The sequence below is a fragment of the Zootoca vivipara genome, chromosome 1, assembly GCF_963506605.1.
Source record: "Zootoca vivipara chromosome 1, rZooViv1.1, whole genome shotgun sequence".
In the NCBI taxonomy this organism is placed as follows: Eukaryota; Metazoa; Chordata; class Lepidosauria; order Squamata; family Lacertidae; genus Zootoca; species Zootoca vivipara.
The window spans coordinates 74,520,646-74,539,104 of NC_083276.1; the positions used below are offsets into that span (position 1 = coordinate 74,520,646).

Here is an 18,459-nt window from a genome sequence, read left to right on the forward strand (position 1 = left end):
TCTAAGGTCTTTATTCAAAATAGTCAGTTCAGAGAGCTGGGATACCATCAGCTCCTGGTGCTAACCAAATAGCTAGATCACATAATGTTCAAGCTGACCAGAGACCGCAATGAATATGTGTTTCTCCACTAGCCTAAAATGAAGATATAAAATCCAGTGGGTGATATGGTAATGGCTTTCTCAAAAACATATTCTGCATCAAATAATCTCTCTGGGTTACCTCTTATCCTTGCCTTCAGTATGCTATGAAACATAGCAGAAGCAAATTGGGGGAAAACTGGTTATCAAATTTCCCATGTTATCCACAGGATTGCCGAATCAGGCCCCAAACTGAATCAAGGCTGCCTTGCATGTAAATGTGTAATGCTGAGTACCAAAACAAAGCCTTTGATAGCATAAGGTTTATAGCAATATATTAATCAAAGGATACCCTCTGACTATTAAGCCACTAAATCCTCCTAATGTCCTAACTATATTTATGAATTATAACAATGTTGACATTTGAATGTAGTTGTATTAGGTTTCATATGGAAGGTCTAGTGTTGCAGAATATATCTTAATTTACACCCAGTGATGATATAATTTGCAAGTAAGTAGTCTGAAATTATATGATTTAAGTCAGGTGTATCTTGTTAAGCATGCTTTTTTTAAAAAAGAATAAAGCATGTCTTTCTACCTAACAGCTAAGTGCAGACAAAGCACATATTTTTAATAACTTGTTGGGAACAGCCCAGAGTTGCTGGGACATCCCAGTCAGAGAGGAGGCATATAAATAATAAAATTATTCTTATTTTTATTACACAGATATTCAGCCCAATTTCAATGAAATATTGATTAGATAACGAGAAATTTGACAGACATTGTTTTTCTCAACTTCTTTCAGCTATGTTTCATGATCTAACTAGACCGATGTAATTCTTTCTAATACATGTCCCTTTCTCTGAAAAGGAATCAAACATATTATGGAAACTATTCTCAAATTTTGTTTCACTTTGTTTCTTTCTGAGTCTTTAATAAATGGGTGCTCTACTATTTAATAAATGGAATGTGATGAAAGTGTTATTGATTCCATTTGTATGACCTTGTTGTCTCCATTACATACGAGTAATGTATGTACACTAGTCTGGACACTTCCTTTATAATACCTCTCTCATTTCCTTTGTTAGTACACACACACACACTGCTTTTGACAGCTTTGGATTTTGCCAACAAGCCCTGACCTGATATGGGCTTGCATTGATCCACTCTGGGCAAATCCCAGCTCAGTCCCATTTGGTTTAGAGTCTGGGATTTGTCCAGAACAGATGCACAGCCTTAATACACGCCTATGACAGATATGTAGGTACATGTGCAGAGGGATGCTGAGCAATCCAGCAAAATTTTGAGCATGGCATTTTTGAAATTATGATTCAATAGACCATCATGAATGCAAAAATACAGTACTTGTCCTATATAGTGAAGGTAATGACTCACCACTAACAATGCAAACAAAATGACTCCACAGCTCCAGACGTCTGCTTTTCTCCCATCATATTTCTCCCCCTGTATAATATGGAAATAGGAGATTTAACTTGAAGGTTGTTAGATAAATAATTATCCAGGTGTCCTTGAATTCAGTGGGAGGAAACGTTCTTTTTCTCCAAACTACACCAATATATTACACAGATCTCATATATTACAAAAAAATGTTTAATTACACACAATGAGTATAGGGTATATTTAGTACAGTTTGGCAGGTAAGAAGTAGAGAAGACCACCTTTTGAAAGCACAAAGGACTTACCGTATGTTAAAACAGTAAACAACAATTTTAACATAACCATACTGCTTAAGCCTATGCTTTCCCAATCTGTCACTCTGCCCTGCATAGAACATTAATCTCCCAGTTTAAGGACCTCTCAGTCACTGTAAATATATCACATTCAAAATTGCATCTACATATGGCACTAGCCAGGTTAGCATGGGCATAGTGCCCACCCATTTAGGAATTGCCTTAGGGTTCATTAGAGCTGCTTTGCCCTTTCCCTTTCTGTGGACCTGTATACAGATCTCCAGTAATGTAACACCCAGATGAGAGAGAAGGCCGGAGATGGATAGGAAGTTATGCACACACCTCCCATTCCAGAGGATGGATTCAGTACTGTGGTACGCATTGTGCATACACAGAAGGGAGAAGGGATGAAAGGGTTATTGTAAATCTAATGTCAACCACTCAGAAGGTAGGAGAGGAACCTTTGGCACAGGAGCCAAAGCATGTCTCTCAATTTGGCCCGTGAAATCGTTCACCCAAAACCAAACCCACCTGCTCCACACCTGCTGTTATATTGCACAGGCTGAATGTCATAGGTGACATCTGCTACAGGGCAGACAATGACATGGTTAAAAAGGTACAACAGGGAGTTTAAAGTTAACTTCTAACTTTTCATTTGCCAGTGGCTCTCATGCTGACACTGAGACACTGGGAACTCTCATGCAGCCAGGCGAGTTTGCTGTCAGAGCTGGTCAGGGCTTGTGCTATGACTGCCACTGAACTCTGAACCCCTTTGAATGTTGAGAGGTGGGCAGGGCTGCAGGAGGGGGTATTAAGGATCCAGCCCACTGAATGAGCACATAATTTTCAGTACTTAAAGGAAAGATTAAAAGAGGAAAACTTTAATGTTCAATTCAACTCTCTGCATTTGTTTGTTTTTAAAGTTACCCCATGACATGAAGAAAAATGTCTGGGGAACTCTTATTAAGAAGTATTGTATGTCCTTGTCATTGTCTATGATCCACAGGATGATAAGGAGAATGTATTGGAATGGCATGGGTAAGAAAATCTCTGAAGAATCAGCACAAAACCTGAAATGTTAGAGATGCCTTGAGGATATGAAAAAGCTGTTTCTCTCCCAGTTGGTTCTTTATGGGGCTCGGAATTAGTCATATTTGCCAGATCATGATATCAGCTTTCAATCCCCTGCTACTGATTTTATGAAGCTTAAATTCACAATTGTCCCCCGAGTCTGACAAGTGGGAACCAGACCCTTTTGTTTACCAGGTCACTAGGGGCTGCAATAGTTGTCCATTATTCTCCCCTGTTGTCCAGTGACACACCAAGAGTAGCGCGTTTCACCTTTCTTAGGTGAAAACTGAAAGGGCAGAAGGCAGCTCAAAAAAATAGTTTGAATGGGAAAATAAAACCAAGTAAACACAGGGGACTGTTGCTCTGGCTGTTAGTGATCACATGAATGTCCTTGTACTGAAATTTTCTAAACCCCTTGTATTATTCAGACAACCAGACAATGTGAGAAAATTTAAGACTTTTGTAATGGAAGTGGAGGACTATCCAGAGATACCCAATAATAAAAGAGGGAAATAAGTTGTTGTTGTTGCTGCTGCTGCTGTTGAAAAAAGAAGTTTTAAGCTCACTTACCCGAATTACTTCTGGGCAGGCATAATGTGGTGATCTGGAAGATAAAAAAAACATGATCCAGTGAGTACTGAATTCCTCATTTTTATTTATTGTGTGAATAACAACAACAACAACAATTAACAACAACAACAACATGGCTTCCAACACATATAAACCAATAAAATGTCAAACATTAAAAACCTCCCGATACAGGACTGACTTCAGATGTCCTCTAAAAGTTGCGTAGTTCTTTATCTCCTTGACATCTGATGGGAGGGCATTCCATAGGGAGGGCGCCACTGCTGAGAAGGCCCTCTACCTGGTTCCCTGTAACCTCACTTCTCGCACTGAGGGAATCATTAGAAGGCCACTGGAGCTGGACCTCAGTGTCTGGGCTGAATGATGGGGATGGAGAAGCTCCTTCAGCTATACAGGGCTAAGGGCATTTAGGGCTTTAAAGGTCAGCACCAACACTTTGAATTGTGCTCGGAAATGTACTAGGAGCCAATGTAGATCCTTTAGGACCAGTGTCATATGATCCCAGCAGCTGCTCCCAGTCACCAGTGTGGCAGCCACATTCTGGATTAGTTGTAGTTGTAGTTGAAAGTATGGGCTTTCAGAGCCAGCTCTACCATTCAAGCAGTATCAGGGAAATTCTAAAGTTCACCCAGCTGCTGTAAGATTATTAAAAATAGGCTGAAAGAACAGGAAAGTTGTCACTAACTATCTAAAACTGGCAGATGTCGTCAGTCAGTGACTCACAGCTGAATGAATGGCTGAATTAATGCACATTTATTATAGAAAGCTTTTGGCCATAAAAATATTAATAGTTCAGTGAAGTACTAAAATAAATGGGCAAAATTTATATATCCAGAAAGCACAATAGCCAAAAGACAGGTCAGTATCAACCAAAAGTCATTATACCTCACTATTCTGACAAGAGATTTCATTTCTGCTCATAAAACAAGCTAGGAGCACGTCCAAATTAACAAGTCCCTAAAACTGTCATCAGCAAATCCATCAAATGCCTCCACTTAAAATATGATGGCATGAGAGGACACTGTTGGGTATTGTGGTGCTTAGACTGGGAGCCCTGCAGATCAAGCATTAGCTTCCTGTTTTACTGGGGACTCTGCTTGAAGGAGGGAGCTACAGGTAGTTCACGTTGAGGCACTTGTAGAACAGCTCCGAACATCCTGGCTCCAGGGAACCAGAAACACACCAAAGGGCTATTACAAAGCTGCCATATCTGCTGTTTTCCTTTAGTCTGGGCACTGCATATCTGAGAGAAGAAAGCAGATTTTCCATCAGGACCCAGCTAGTATATTAATGATCTTAGGCTTGCTTTGCTTCTGTCTACCTCCTGTATTCCTGTCTATTATCTGCCTGTCTGCCCAAAGTATTTGCCTCCCTTTGGGCCACGTGTTTGATTGATACAGAAGCAAAGCATGGCACTGTTGTATGCATTAACCAATACACTTTCTTTTATGCTTCTTATCTTAAGAGTGCCTTAAAAGTATTTCTTCTTCACCAAGAGGAAGCTGGAGAATATTTGCTCTAAATAATACATAGCTGTGCTCTTGAATTGTATTGCGTAGCCATCATTAAACCTATTTCTTTTGCTCTTCCAGTTTTTACTGGTCAAAAGAGCTTGCTGATCCATGATTTCTACATATGGCCCATCAAAGCAGTGAGGGGGGGGGGAATTGGACAGCAGCAGCAGCAACCCCCACCAACATAACATGTGCTCAGACCACTGTCTGCTGCTGTGCTCCCTGCCTGGCAACTAATTGAGAACCAGTTCCCTGAAATCAATTATTCATTCCAACCTGCCACGTAATAATTTTGCATCCTGGAAATTATATAGCAGTAGCCATTTGCTTTACAGCCTTCATTAGAAGCAGCCTGACAAAGCAAGAGAGACCCAAACAGTTCTAATAATGTATGCAGATTTCAAACAAGATGAGTTCTTCTTTTTTACCATCACATGGCAGATTACCAGGAAGTGATTACTGTGCATATATTCTTATGGGATGGAATAATAACACAGTGCATAGTGCCAGCTTCAGACCATTATGCTTGTATCTCTGTGCCACATCCTTGCACGAATTCACTGGGATGTTATTGGTACAGTATAGCATAAATGCCTCCTATCACTATTATGGAAGAAATGTCCCAAAGGAAGAGCTCCACTTCATAGTAACAACACAGGGAAATGAGGGGAAGAGTTCCCCTCCATCAGGGTCACAGCTCTGATTCAAATTGTCCCTTGCCACAGCTTTTATTTTTAAAAAAGACAAGACAAGACATGGGAGATCCAGTTCACAAGTCTGGCACATCATATTTAGTGTATTCCTCATGTTCAAAAGCAATCAGGTATTATTGTATTCATGTATTCTCCTGCATGATTCTTACTTTGGGCCCCAAGGACAAAACCACCTGTGTCTGGCCTGAGCTCCACCAACCTAGTATGGTACTATGAATGGATTCTTTCCCCCTACACCAGGCATCCCCAAACTGCGGCCCTCCAGATGTTTTGGCCTACAACTCCCATGATCCCTAGCTAAGAGGACCAGTGGTCAGCGATGATGAGAACTGTAGTCTAAAACATCTGGAGGGCCGAAGTTTGGGGATGCCTGCCCTACACCATCTCCCACTGCAATGTTTGTCCCTGCTGGAGCACGCCATCAATTACCGGTACTTTCAACCAGGGGTATGATCCCAGCCATTAGATCTTCTAGGTGAGGTTTAAAAAGGTCATCTAAACTACACAGAATAAAGTAAAGTTTTATGTTTTCAATTGCTGGTGAAGTAAAGAAATGATGTAACTAATGTTTTATACAGATGAAACAGGGGGTCAGGGAGAAATAGGGAAGCAAAATCAGGCTAACCTGACCACTCAACAGCTGCACCTCAACTGCTGTGACAGCAACATGAGCTCTTGGCAGATCCACTTTAAATTTCCTGCCAATTCTCAGCAACTGTATATCTCCAGCTTTATCTTGGATCACAGCTCTAAACAGGTTCCTCAGGCCAACCAGGATGCACAGAAAAATCGTTTCTATGCTGCCAATCACCAAACAGCTTTGACTGCTTTAGAAATGGAAATCCAAATTTAATCAAAAATCTATTTATCTTCCTACAAAGTCATGAATATTTCTTTAGCTCTTATCACTAATTATTCAGTGCATGTGCATCTAAGCAACTTTATCCCTGCCTCTCCCCCCCAGGCATATCCTCATCTTTTCTGCTGCATCTCCAGGCAGTAAAGCTACAATCTGCACAGCGTCTTCAATAACAATATCACTCAGCAAGATCAAGAAGCAGTTTTTGCCAGCGGCCTCTGCTGTGGTACATTGGAAGAGGCATGAGAATTAGGAACGTTTCTTGTTTTCCAGGGTTTTTCTTTTTCTTTGTAGGGAGATGGAGGTTGTCTTCCCTCAGTTGCAAACTCTGTAGACACCAATGGGACTCTGAAATGCCATTCTGCAGGCCTTGGCTTGAGCATGAAGCATAACAATTTGGTGGCACATTCCCATTCTGTAACTCTCAGGGTGGAACTGCATACCAGACACAGGTCAGAAAAGTAGCTGGTAGAGAGCACAGCAGAGGAAAACTGGCAGGCTGGGGACAGATAAAGCAACTTCCTACTGCTTAAAGCAGGGGTCCCCAGACTACGGCCCGGGGGCCGGATGCGGCCCAATTGGCCTGCCAATCCGGCCCGTGACGACCCCCGCCGCCCGCCGCCCGCTCTTACAGCGCGCAGCGCGGCAGCGCTCTTCCGGGTCGGGAAAAAAGCGTCGAAAATCCTTTGTGCGCATGCGTATGGGCCTCTCCCGACCCGGAAGAGGTCATTTCTGGTGCACTTCCGGGTCGGGGGAGGCCCATACGCATGCGCACAATGGATTTTCGGCGCTTTTTCCACCCTGGAAGCGCGCCGCCGCGCCAGTAAGCGCCCCTGCGCATGCGCACGGGCGCGCACTCCCCCGCCCGCCGGCCCGCACAGGTGCGCGCTCCCCCGTCCTCCGGCCCGCCGCGCGATCGGCGCGGTGTGAACCGGCCCAAACGCCGGTAAGTCTGGGGACCCCTGGCTTAAAGCTTCTCTGCTGCAGACTATGCCTTGCAAACCTCCATGTCCACAGAAGCAGAAAAAGCAGCAGGAGGACTTAATGGACACGAGACTGAGTTGGAACATGCGAGTTTTTGGGTTCAGGAAATATGCATTTTAGATCTGGTTCACACATTATTATGGGATCACCTCCACGGGATCATCTCAGAAGTCCAAGGAATGTCAATATAGGAAACCAGCACTACTAAATAGGTGGTCTTGCTGCTCCATAACATAAAATTCTCTGGGTGGCTTACAGTAAATGTGGGTGGGTGGGTAGGTGAAATACAAAACAAAACATATGGTCATTTAAAAATGGGAGAGGCCCTACCAAAATACAACAATGCAGAACTTAGTGATAAATCTGAAGCACATCTTCCAGTTGAAAACATGTATCTTCAATGTACCTAATTGTCAGGGCCTTCACCTATAAAACAAGAGGACCTCTGGATCTGCAAAGGGCTGCTTGGAAATGTCTAAAGGGACAGTTGTAATGTAGGGAACTGAAGGTGCTGCAATTCAGGCAATGATTTCTGTTTTTCCTATTACAGTGGTTTCGTTTATTATTAGTTTCATTTATAAAATTTCTGAAATGCTTCTTTCTTTCTAAATAAAAGTCTCAAGGCATCTTACAGCAGATCAAAATACACAAAAATTAAAACAAGGCAATAATATACAACAAAATAATAAGTGACATAACCCCAGCAGACAAAACATAAGAGAAAATCATCTTTAAAAAATCATTAAAGCCACCATCTCACCTCATCAAATACCTGGGAGTAGAGGAACATTTCTCTAAAAAGATTTTGGAGTTTGCCCTAGAGAGGCCTTGCTGCTTGTATGTGACTTTGGTACGATGCCTACAGAAGTGATCTAGTGCACATTTCTATCTGGATTACTTTGCCCCTTCTTTTCCAAGTACATTCCTCTGCTGCTCTGTGAACCTTTACAATTCACACATGAAAAAGAACAGCAGAAGAATGGCTCCAGCGGCTGTGTGCTATACCTCCACAGCTGGAGGCAGCAATGCTTTTGAATACCAGCAGCTGGAAATCATCCAAGGGGAGGGTGCCCTTTCATGTTCTGTTCACTGGTTTCCCACAGGCAAGTGGTTGGCCACTGGGAGAATAGGATGCTGGATCCAGGTACAGAGCCATCAGAAAAGAAAATTAAAGAGTGTGCGATCTGCATGGTGGATTTTCTATATCCACCAGGCTGTTCTTATGTTCTTAAATAAGGTTTCCATGTTTCCTTTGTGCAGGCAATGTTCCTGAACATAATGAGAAATATAGGGGGGGGGGGGAGTCAGTACAGAGTTCCAACCATAGAACTCTATGGTTCTATGGATGGAAAGGCAGCCAGACACCAGCTACAGTTTTAGATAATAAATTAATTTTTACTGAAGTGATCTGAACTTAGGCAAACACAACAACAGTTTTTTTTTATAAAAAAAAATAAGGGTCTGCCTCTGAGGTGCAGACTTCCCTACAAAAACACACAAATAGTGCTCTGATCAGAAGCATCTCTTGGAATGATGCATGGAGTCTACCAGCTGTTCACAGTATGTTGGGAGAGGGGAGGAATGGCACCAGGTGGTGCAGATGCACCCTTTTTGGTACAGTGCTACACCACCACCTGTAACAGAATAAAACTGGAACAAATCATTTCATCTCTCCCATATATCCGTAGTCTTCTGAATGAGAGCAAGGATTCCCTACAGAGGCACTGATACAAAACACTGCTGCACAAAAACAGTTAGTAAAGGACCTCTCATCAGCCACACCATTTTTATAATTGTTATTTTGTAGAGAATGCTTCTTTGAGGATTTGGTTTAGGGTGGAAGCAAACCACACAGATGTGTCAACTTCATCATAGTTACTGCTCACTTTGAGCAGAGGGATCTTGTGTGAAGCAGCACAGAGACTTAGTGCTACAGCTTGTTTCCCAATCAGCCTGGCTGCCTGCAGCAATTCCTTTATATCAGGGGACTCATTCCCCCACCCAAGCTATGATAAGGAAACAGGAGAAGTGGTAACTGTGCAAACTGAAAATAAAAAAGGAGTGGGGGAGAGGAGTCAAGTTTCCAGGAGATTAACATGAGCAAAAACGAAGTGAGAAAATGTCAAAACCTTCAATAACCACCTCTACAATTTCCAGGCCTAAGGAATTTTGGCGATTGGAAGGGAAATGGCACCTCTAATGCTAATTAACATGAGGCACAAGCCTCTGGGAAGTTCTCCTGCTCAAGTCTTTACTTTTTAAAGAGAATGTGTGCCTCACAAAGCTGTCCAGCTGCAGCCCCCAGCTCACCTTGCTTCTCTGTTGATGGTTTATCTCAGGCCTTGATGGCCAGAGAATCTTTTAGCAGGACCTTGTTGCATCAATTTTCTGTATTTTCTATATTTTACAACCAAATTATAATTAATTATATAATAAGAAAGGTTAGAGATACTTGGTATATATTTGCACAGTGCATTTATGTCAGAAGACCCTTCGCATGCCATTTCAAGATCCCACAGCCCCAAGCAAAACTCCTTTCCTTCTACAAGGGCAGTTACCTGAATCCATGATATACCCAGGGCTTGAATTAGCTTAGATTAAAATGAGTCCAGTCCCCACTTACATGAATATGTATTTGTGTGTCTGTCTGCAACAGAGAGAGTGATACATGTCATAGACATAGGCTGCAAATACACCAAGCATTTTAAGCACATCATTTCCCCTAAAGAGTTCTGAGAAATGTAGTTTTTGAAGGGTGCTAGAAACTAACTCTGTGAGGGATAAACTATAGTTCCCGAGATTCTTGGGGTGGTGAGAATAATGTGCATTCAATGTATGGTGTGTAGCTCCAGAGCAACTACGTATACAGTGGAACCTTGGTTTATGAACACCTCGGTTTACGAATTTTCGGTTTACGAATGCCGCGGACCCATCTGGAACGAATTAATTCACTTTCCATTACTTTCAATGGGAAAGTTCGCTTCAGTTTATGAACGATTCAGTTTATGAACAGATTTCCGGAACCAATCATACCCATGCTTCGGGTTAAGTACGCTTCAGTTTAAGTACTCCGTGGACCGTCTGGAACAGATTAATCCACTTTCCATTACTTTCAATGGGAAAGTTCACTTCAGTTTATGAATGCTTCAGTTTATGAACAGACTTCCGGAACCAATTGTGTTCATAAACCGAGGTACCACTGTACAAACAGGCAAAGCCCCTTCACTCTAAGAATTGAAAAAAGTGCAACAGCCACAACAAGGAGACCGTATAGGATCCTAAGGCATGCATGTGCTACACATTCAACCCAGTTTCAAGTATATATAACTGTCATGTTTCTCAACCAAAGGACCCAAGCAAATGCAGTTATGAATATATTACAGTAATTCCTGAGTCTGGAGGGGGGTGCGGAATGGGACAGTTAAACCTCAGTCATATGTTATGTAATATTTACAAACTTCTTGAAGATGTCTTACGGCCTGATCCAAAGAGGCTTGTGATCTAACTAAGGAAAGCAGGGGATGAAAGGAAGGAAAGTCCACCATTGCACCAGCTGTACCACTGCAGCTTTGTTGGCATCCTTCTGTCTCGGGAAACAATGGAAGAGCACACCTTTGGGGGTGAAGTCAAACCATTGGAGAGTTGCAGCTAATTCCAGGTCAACATAGTGTCTGTGGCAAAACAGAAAGTTACCTTGTCCCAGCCAGATACCTTCATCATAACAAAGCCATCCTGACTTCCCCCCCTGGTGACAGTCAAGCACCAGGGGGCTATAACTAGCAATCTGCAATATCATAAAAGCATCATGCGGTGGAGAAGTGGCTCTGGGACAGATGGGAGAGCCTTCCCAGCATTTAATTGCCTTGAATTTTCTTTGCCTGGAAGGTAAAGGCAAGCGAGAGAATGAAGAAATCTGAACTAATAAAAGCTGCATCGTGCCAACTCCCCAGCTCCATCCACTCTCTGCTGTTTGCTCATGGGCCTCCCTGGCTCTTGGAGAAATGCAAAGTCTTGCTGAATTACCCCTGTGCTTCAGGGACCAGCTCATCAGCATGAAACTTGCCTGGGTGTGTGATTTCTATAGCAAGCGGAGCTTCAGGGGTTGCCATTCTCCCAACAAACCTCAATTGTGGCGCATTATTCCCCTCAGTTGCATGTATGTGTGTGCACATGTTTAAAACTGTTCTGCCCTCCCTATGAAGATGTGAGCAGTGGAGGGTTCCAGAAATGAGGGATTTATTACGATCAAGGCTTGATGTGCAGTGGCGAACTATGTCAACGAAGAAGCTAGCCTGCTTCTCCTCCCCACCTTCCCTATTCCCTGTTCTCTAAGATATATAGAAAACAATCAAGGCTGCATTTTTTATCATTTCCTCCAGGGATGTTTTTATCTATAGACATCAGCGTTAGAAGCAAACAATCTGTGCTGATCTAATGAGTAAATCCCAGCAAAAGCTATAACTGAATGATGGAATGTAAAAAAGTAAGTAAGTAAGTAAATAAATAAATAAATCCCACAGAAAAAACACAAAGCTGCATAAAGGTAATGTTCAAGGCTACACAGTGTAGCCTTTCTAAAGCCAGGCAGAGGTGGATGACCTAAGAGAACCTTCCCTAAGAGGACACTGGGATGGACAGGCTTGATCTGTATAGAGAAGTCTTTAACAGAGCACTTGAACTTTTACACTCCAGCAATACAGAATATCTGCTTCGCTGCAGCATCAAACACAATTTGATCCCTACAGTTCACCAAATAAAAGTTAACTGGAGATTCCTTTCGCGGCCATCAATAGCGCATACTGTTATCCAACACATATTTCCTCTCTCTCTGCTAGAAAATCAACTTCTGAGCACACAGGAGTATGTAGCTGTTAAGATTTAATGGCTCTTTCAGGATTCACAAAAAAAAAAAAAAGATGTCTACAAGCACTGGCTCCACACTGAGGACAAAGCATAGGCGAAACTGTTGCTGTGAAAAGCTCTGATGCAGGTTTAACTAAGGGCCCTAGGAAAAGATTGGTCAGAATTCTGACTTCCCCTCTGTCCTTCACCCCCACCCCCACCCATTTGAAATTGTGTGGCATGACACTGTGCATCCCTCACTCCTCCCTTACCAGAAACAACAATGCAAGGCACCAGTATCAGCCATGCTGGGTTACATGCCAGGAGAATTAATGAAGTGGTGTAATAGCTCACATGGAGGCCTAGTGATGGTGATTAAAATGTATCAGCAAAGCAGGGGATCACAGAGCTGCTGTGTTGTGTTTATTACATTCACGTCTCTTCCTTTCCATTGATTTCTTTATTAGTGCATTTTAAGGCAGCAACACGGGGCTTTGTTCTGCTCCAGGCTCTGAGGTTTGAATTCCAGCACTACCCACAGATTAGCACGTTTGCCCTCTGAGATTCTAGGCTGGGCTGACAGTGCCATCTGCTACATTACCTGCCGGGTAGCTCCTAACTTGTATGAACCTACAGGGCAATCTAAAATTGGGAAGAGATTTTTTTATTTAAAAAAGGGGGGAGGGGAGAAGGCTCCAATAGAACTACATAGATTCTTTCATTTGAAAAAGAAGGTGTGAATAGAGCAGAGGAAATGAAAAGCAATGAAATGGAGGGTGGCTGACCTTTTGGCCCTTCAAACGTTGCTGGACTACAGCTTCCATCACCCCTGACCATATGACATGCTGCTTGGAGTTGCCGCAGTTGCGTTCCAACAGCATTGGGAGGTCACAAGGTCAACATCCCTGCTATGGTCAATCTGACTTAAAATGTGGTTCAGTAGATACATGGGAGAAGGCCTTCTCGGTAGTGGCTCTCTCCCTGTGGAATGCCCTCCTTTCAGGTGTCAAGGAGATAAAGAACTATATGACTTTTAGAAGACATCTGAAGGCAGCCCTGTATCGGAAAGTTTTTATTTTTTGATATTTTACTTTGTTTTATATATGTAAGCAGCCCAGAGTGGCTGGGGAAACCATCTATAGTTCCGCTGCAAGATGTGTAGGGATTACCAAAAGATGCCCAAATTGCCAAGAAACTAAGCAGCATAACAGACAAACTTAAGAGACTGACAGGTAAATCCCAAGCAAAGATTATAATTAATGAGCTTGTTCCCACCCTCTGCTCACCAACATGCTCATATACTGAGTGGGCTCACTGGCCCAAAGGAGCCATGTTGAAGTTTAAGACAGTGACATAATAGTTATTTCCACTGAGCGGTGTGTGTGCATTCTACATAGCCCTCTACATGAAAGATGAGGTGAGCTGGTTAGTATAGCTGCTGTTACAATTTATGGGCTCATTGAGGGATATTTTGAACCCAAGGAAGCCCCTGCTTTACTCATAGACCCTTCCTAAGTCACCTTGCCCATTTCCATGTCCCTGGATACTCTAATGGTCAGGTTCCCCCACACGACCTCTTTCGTGCCTTAAGATTGTGTGTGACCAGAAGCTATTACAACCAGCACCTTCTCAGTGGTGGTACCCTCACTGTGGAGCTGCTGGGCAGGTCCCACCCATCTTCTCAGGAAATGCATTGTGTCTTTTTTTATTCAGGAGGTCTTTTAGCTGCTGTGTTGGAATTGGTTTTATATATGGGGTCCCGCTGCTTGATCTGTGCAGCTGTTTGGTGTTGTTGTTGTTGTTTTGGTTTTCAGTGTTTATATTAATGTTGCTTCAGCTGTTACATGTAGATTGCCTTTCTTTTTATTGTTATTTTGTAAGCTGCTGTGAGAACCCACAAGGTCAATTGGTGGGGTATTAAATGTTCTGCATAAATTAATACACAAGGAAAGAAGAGTATGTTAACAGAATCCATTTCTGCTGAATGAGTGTTCCAGGCAGTGCTTTTGGGGGGGCGGGTACTCAAGGGTACACAGTACCAGCACCTTTTTTCTAGAAGAAAAGCACTGGTTCCAGGTAAATATTTGAGGAACATACCCTAGAAAAATATGGAAACCCTCTTGCCTCTGTTCTCACCTGGGTTCTGTACCATCCTATGGGCTTGCTGTTACAAGAAGCAAGTTAAATATCAGTAGTACCAATTACAAGTCTCTGCATTTGCTGATGTATGCCACTGATGCCTACCAGACTGCTTACTTTCCAGATCTCTTTGCAACCATGAGAAAGAAAGAAAAAACCTTGGAAAGTGCTGCTTACTGGACAACAGCAGTGGGGTCAGTTGAGTTCTTCATTACTACCAGTAGGTGGTGGCAGCGTACAGAGGTTCCATAAATAGCAAGTCTAAATTCCTCGGGGAAACCTGCAATTGAGTCTCCATAGTAGTCTAAACACAAGGGAAAATCTGGCTATTATAGTCTTTGGGGATTTTAAAAGCATATTTAAACAGCTCTGCTTTCTATTTTTACGTGTTTTGGGTGGGGATTTCTCCTCTGCTGTAGAAACTCATAAATTCATATGCCTGTAGGCTTTTAATACCGATAGTTACATTTGAACTGCAATTCGTTGTATATACTGTATACAGTATGAAACCAGAGGCTTTACTGCAAAGGAAAACAAATCTTTGCTTGTTGTGGTGGTGATTGGTTGGGTGCTTTTTTTTTAAAAAAAAGGTCTCTTATGTAAGCGTGTGTAGGAAGTTTCATTTATTTACTGCAATGCATACCACTCTCTCCCACTGTGAGTGGAACAGCGTGTGGAAGCCATCTCACAAAAATTCCGAAGAAATCTCTCCAGGACTTTTGCATTTAAAAACCTCAGATTCCAAGTCTGGAAGCTTGATGCTTATTGTTAACAAAAAGCAGTATGGGGAAGGGATGTTTTGATAGAAGTGATTGAGGTTATCAGTATCCCACCTCTTAACAGTCCAAGCTGTTTCTTGTCAAGATGAGATGTGGTTTTCATTTCTGTTAGGAAAATTAACCTCTGTGTTGCACTAGGAAGTACATACTGGATACTTGCTTTTGTGTAGACAATGTACCCTGGCACTGCTGAATTACCAGGAGCCCATCTACATCCTGGCCTCCACCCCCCGCCCACAATACTACAGAGTCTTCTTAAGATGGGAAGGGATGAGTATAGCATAAGAAAAGTCTTGCTGGATAAGACCAAAGGTCCACATAGACTAGTGTCCTGTTTCCCACAGCAACCACCCACATGCCTCTGGGCAACCCACCAACAGCACAGGAGGGCAGTAGCCCCCTTCCATGCCACCTCTGAACCTCGAATTCTGATTTGGTCATCAGGACTAGTAGTCACTAGCCTCTGCTTTAGGGCCTCATTGCAACTTACCCACAACTTGTTTCAAGCAAACTGTCGCCAACTTGCAGTGACGCCATCCCAAAGTCTGCTATCCGGATGTTATTCTTTTCATCCAGCAATAGGTTTTCTGGTTTTAAATCCCTGTGGCTGTGAAGAGAGGAGCAGGTTATGGGTTAAGACAGAGAGCAGTCCCCACTCCTTAGGCAAAAGCCACCTGGCAAAATACCTGGCTCATTTGTTCTGTAATTGCTTCCAATTGATCTCATTGGCCTGGGAGAAAACAAGACTCAAGGGTTACTTCCTGCCACACCTCTCTGTATGTGTGTGTGCATGTGTGTGTACACACACACGCACACACACACATATGAATGAAATGGCGGTGGGAAGATGATACTTTTGAAAAGAGTTATGGGATTGGGATAGATATCCTCTTTGAGTACTTCCCCGTCCTGTGATTTTCAGTTGTAAGACTGTACGGGGGAGGGGTTAATGGAACCTGTTGGTTTGCTGAGGATTTTCTCAATGGTCCTGCCCTGGAGGAGTAGCCAAGAACCTTCCATTTCTTAAGGAAACCGATCCAAACTCCTGGGCTCTTCTGGAAGGAGAGACCTTAATTGGGAATCAAGGCTTAGCTTCTCTCTAGAGGATTTTGGGATGTCTGTTGAGAGCCTCCACCTATGCTCCACCTGGTACATGGTGTATGTAAGTACAGCTATTACAAAATTCCAGTAAGTCTCCCTTGACATCATTCCAAAGGAAACCAAACCCGGGCAGCACTGGACACCAAGAGTTCTCTCCATTTGTTGAACCGGAGAGTGCAAATCAAAAGCAGCATTTCAGGATGTTGATGGATTTGGCTTGCTTATAACAGCGACCAGATGATGACAGCATGATCTATGCCCACTCTAGCTGATGAAAAGAAAACGAGGAAGATTGCTACCATTATCAGTGCCCCTTCCAACACCACCCATCTCAAATACACAATCACTCAGACCCTTGGTGCTGACTATCCACTATGAGTGCTTTTCCCAGCTTTTCTTTTCAGGGAATGATAGTTGAGTGGCTGGTTGCTCTGCAGCTCCAGGAACAGTTGGATGTTGCCTTTCTCACTTTGACCTTAAAGCACGGGTGTCAAACACAAGGCCCGGGGGCCAAATCCGGCCCGCCAGACCTCGTCATGTGGCCCGCCGAGTGCCCCAGCCAGCGGGACCCAGCAGTGGGACCTTGCTGCTGAAGCGCCGCGCCAACAAAGCGCCGACAAACAGCTGGGGCCGGGGAAATGCTTTTTGCCCCTGGGTCCCTTCGCGCTCTTTTCTGGCGCTGAATCAAGGCGGCGACCCCCCCCTTCCCTTTCTTTCTTCCTCTCTCTCGTTCTTATTCTTTCTTTCCCTCTCCTTCCTTCCTTCTTTATCTCTGTCTTCTCTCCCTCTTTCTTTTTCTTTCCTTCTTTATTCCTTCTTTCCTACTCTTCTTTCTCTCACCTCTTTCCTTCCTCTCTCCCTCCTGCTCCCTCTTTCCTTCCTTCCTTCCTTCCTTCCTTCCTTCCTTCCTTCCTTCCTTCCTTCCTTTCTTCCTTCCGTCCTTCCCAACTTTCTTCCTCTCCCTCATTCTTATTCTTTCTTTCCCTCTAATTCTTTCCTTCTTTCTCCCTTTCCGTCTTCTCTCCCTCTTTCTCTTTCTTTCCTTCTTTATTCCCTTCCTTATTTCCTACTCTTCTTTCTCTCCCCTCTTTCCTTCCTTCCTCTCTCCCTCCCACTCCCTCTTTTCTTCCTTCCTTCCTTCCTCCCTCCCCTCCCCTCCCTCTCCCTCTCCTCAGAAACATAGGATGCTGCTTTATACTTCTGGCCCTTAAACCCTGGAACCAGGAGAGCAGCTTCAGTGAGTCAACCTCAGCCAGTCCCTTTGGTGAAGGGTGGTGGCTCACTGGCAGAACATCTGTCCTGCATGCAGAAGGACCCCAGCATCTCCAGGTACTAGTAGCTCTGCAAAGGTCCTGCATGAAACCCTAGCGAGCCTCCACCACCCAGTGCAGTTACCAAAAATCATTTTTCAATAAATTGTACAATAATTGTACATTTGAATATCTACTTGCCATTATTCTGGCTATGTTTCTGCTTTCAGAGCTAGTTATTACTTACATTATTACAAAAAAAAACAGTAATAATTGAATGCAGTGACAATAATTTATGATAATAAAGAGTGGACACATAGTCCTACAGATACAACCGGCCCTTTGAGGGTGACCAAACTGCTGATGCGGCCCCCGATGAATTTGAGTTTGACACCCCTGCCTTAAAGGCTTGCCTACACTTCCATTTCTCTTGCTGCCCCCCCCCCCCGAGGCAACCTACTCCTTACTTTACTGCTGAATCAGAGCAAACATCAATTGGGTTTTCTGCAGACTGACATTTGCTCAAATTCAGCAGTAAAGAGAGAGTTTACCCAGGGAAAGCGGCAGGGCAAATGGAAAACTGCTTGGACCCATGCACAGGTCAAGTGAAAAACTCTCAGACCCATGGTTTCTAGGCAGGGGACAAAGTGTGGACAAGCTCTGAGCTTGCTGGTCATGAGTTCACTCATAGTAGCTGCATCCCATTGCTCCTGGCAGGACATCTAGCAGCCTTTGATAACTTTAACTACTAGGATTCTTGAGGTTGGGATGCAATAGGTTGTCATAGAGCACTGACCCCACTCTTTCCAGGTAAGAGGATTATTATAAAGAGTATGACTGACTTGAAATT

The 18,459-nt window shown here is 43.4% G+C and overlaps 1 protein-coding gene across 1 annotated transcript in view; it reads right to left on the minus strand.

Moving 5' to 3' along the window:
- BRSK2 (BR serine/threonine kinase 2) overlaps positions 1–18,459 on the minus strand; it is a 383,428-nt gene that overhangs the window by 72,267 nt on the left and 292,702 nt on the right. The window contains exons 5-7 of the mRNA XM_060279665.1: positions 15,749–15,865; positions 3,411–3,444; positions 1,474–1,542 (exon numbers count right to left, since the gene is read on the minus strand). Coding sequence (XP_060135648.1) covers positions 1,474–1,542; positions 3,411–3,444; positions 15,749–15,865 — 220 coding nt within the window. The remainder of the gene's footprint in view (positions 1–1,473; positions 1,543–3,410; positions 3,445–15,748; positions 15,866–18,459) is intronic.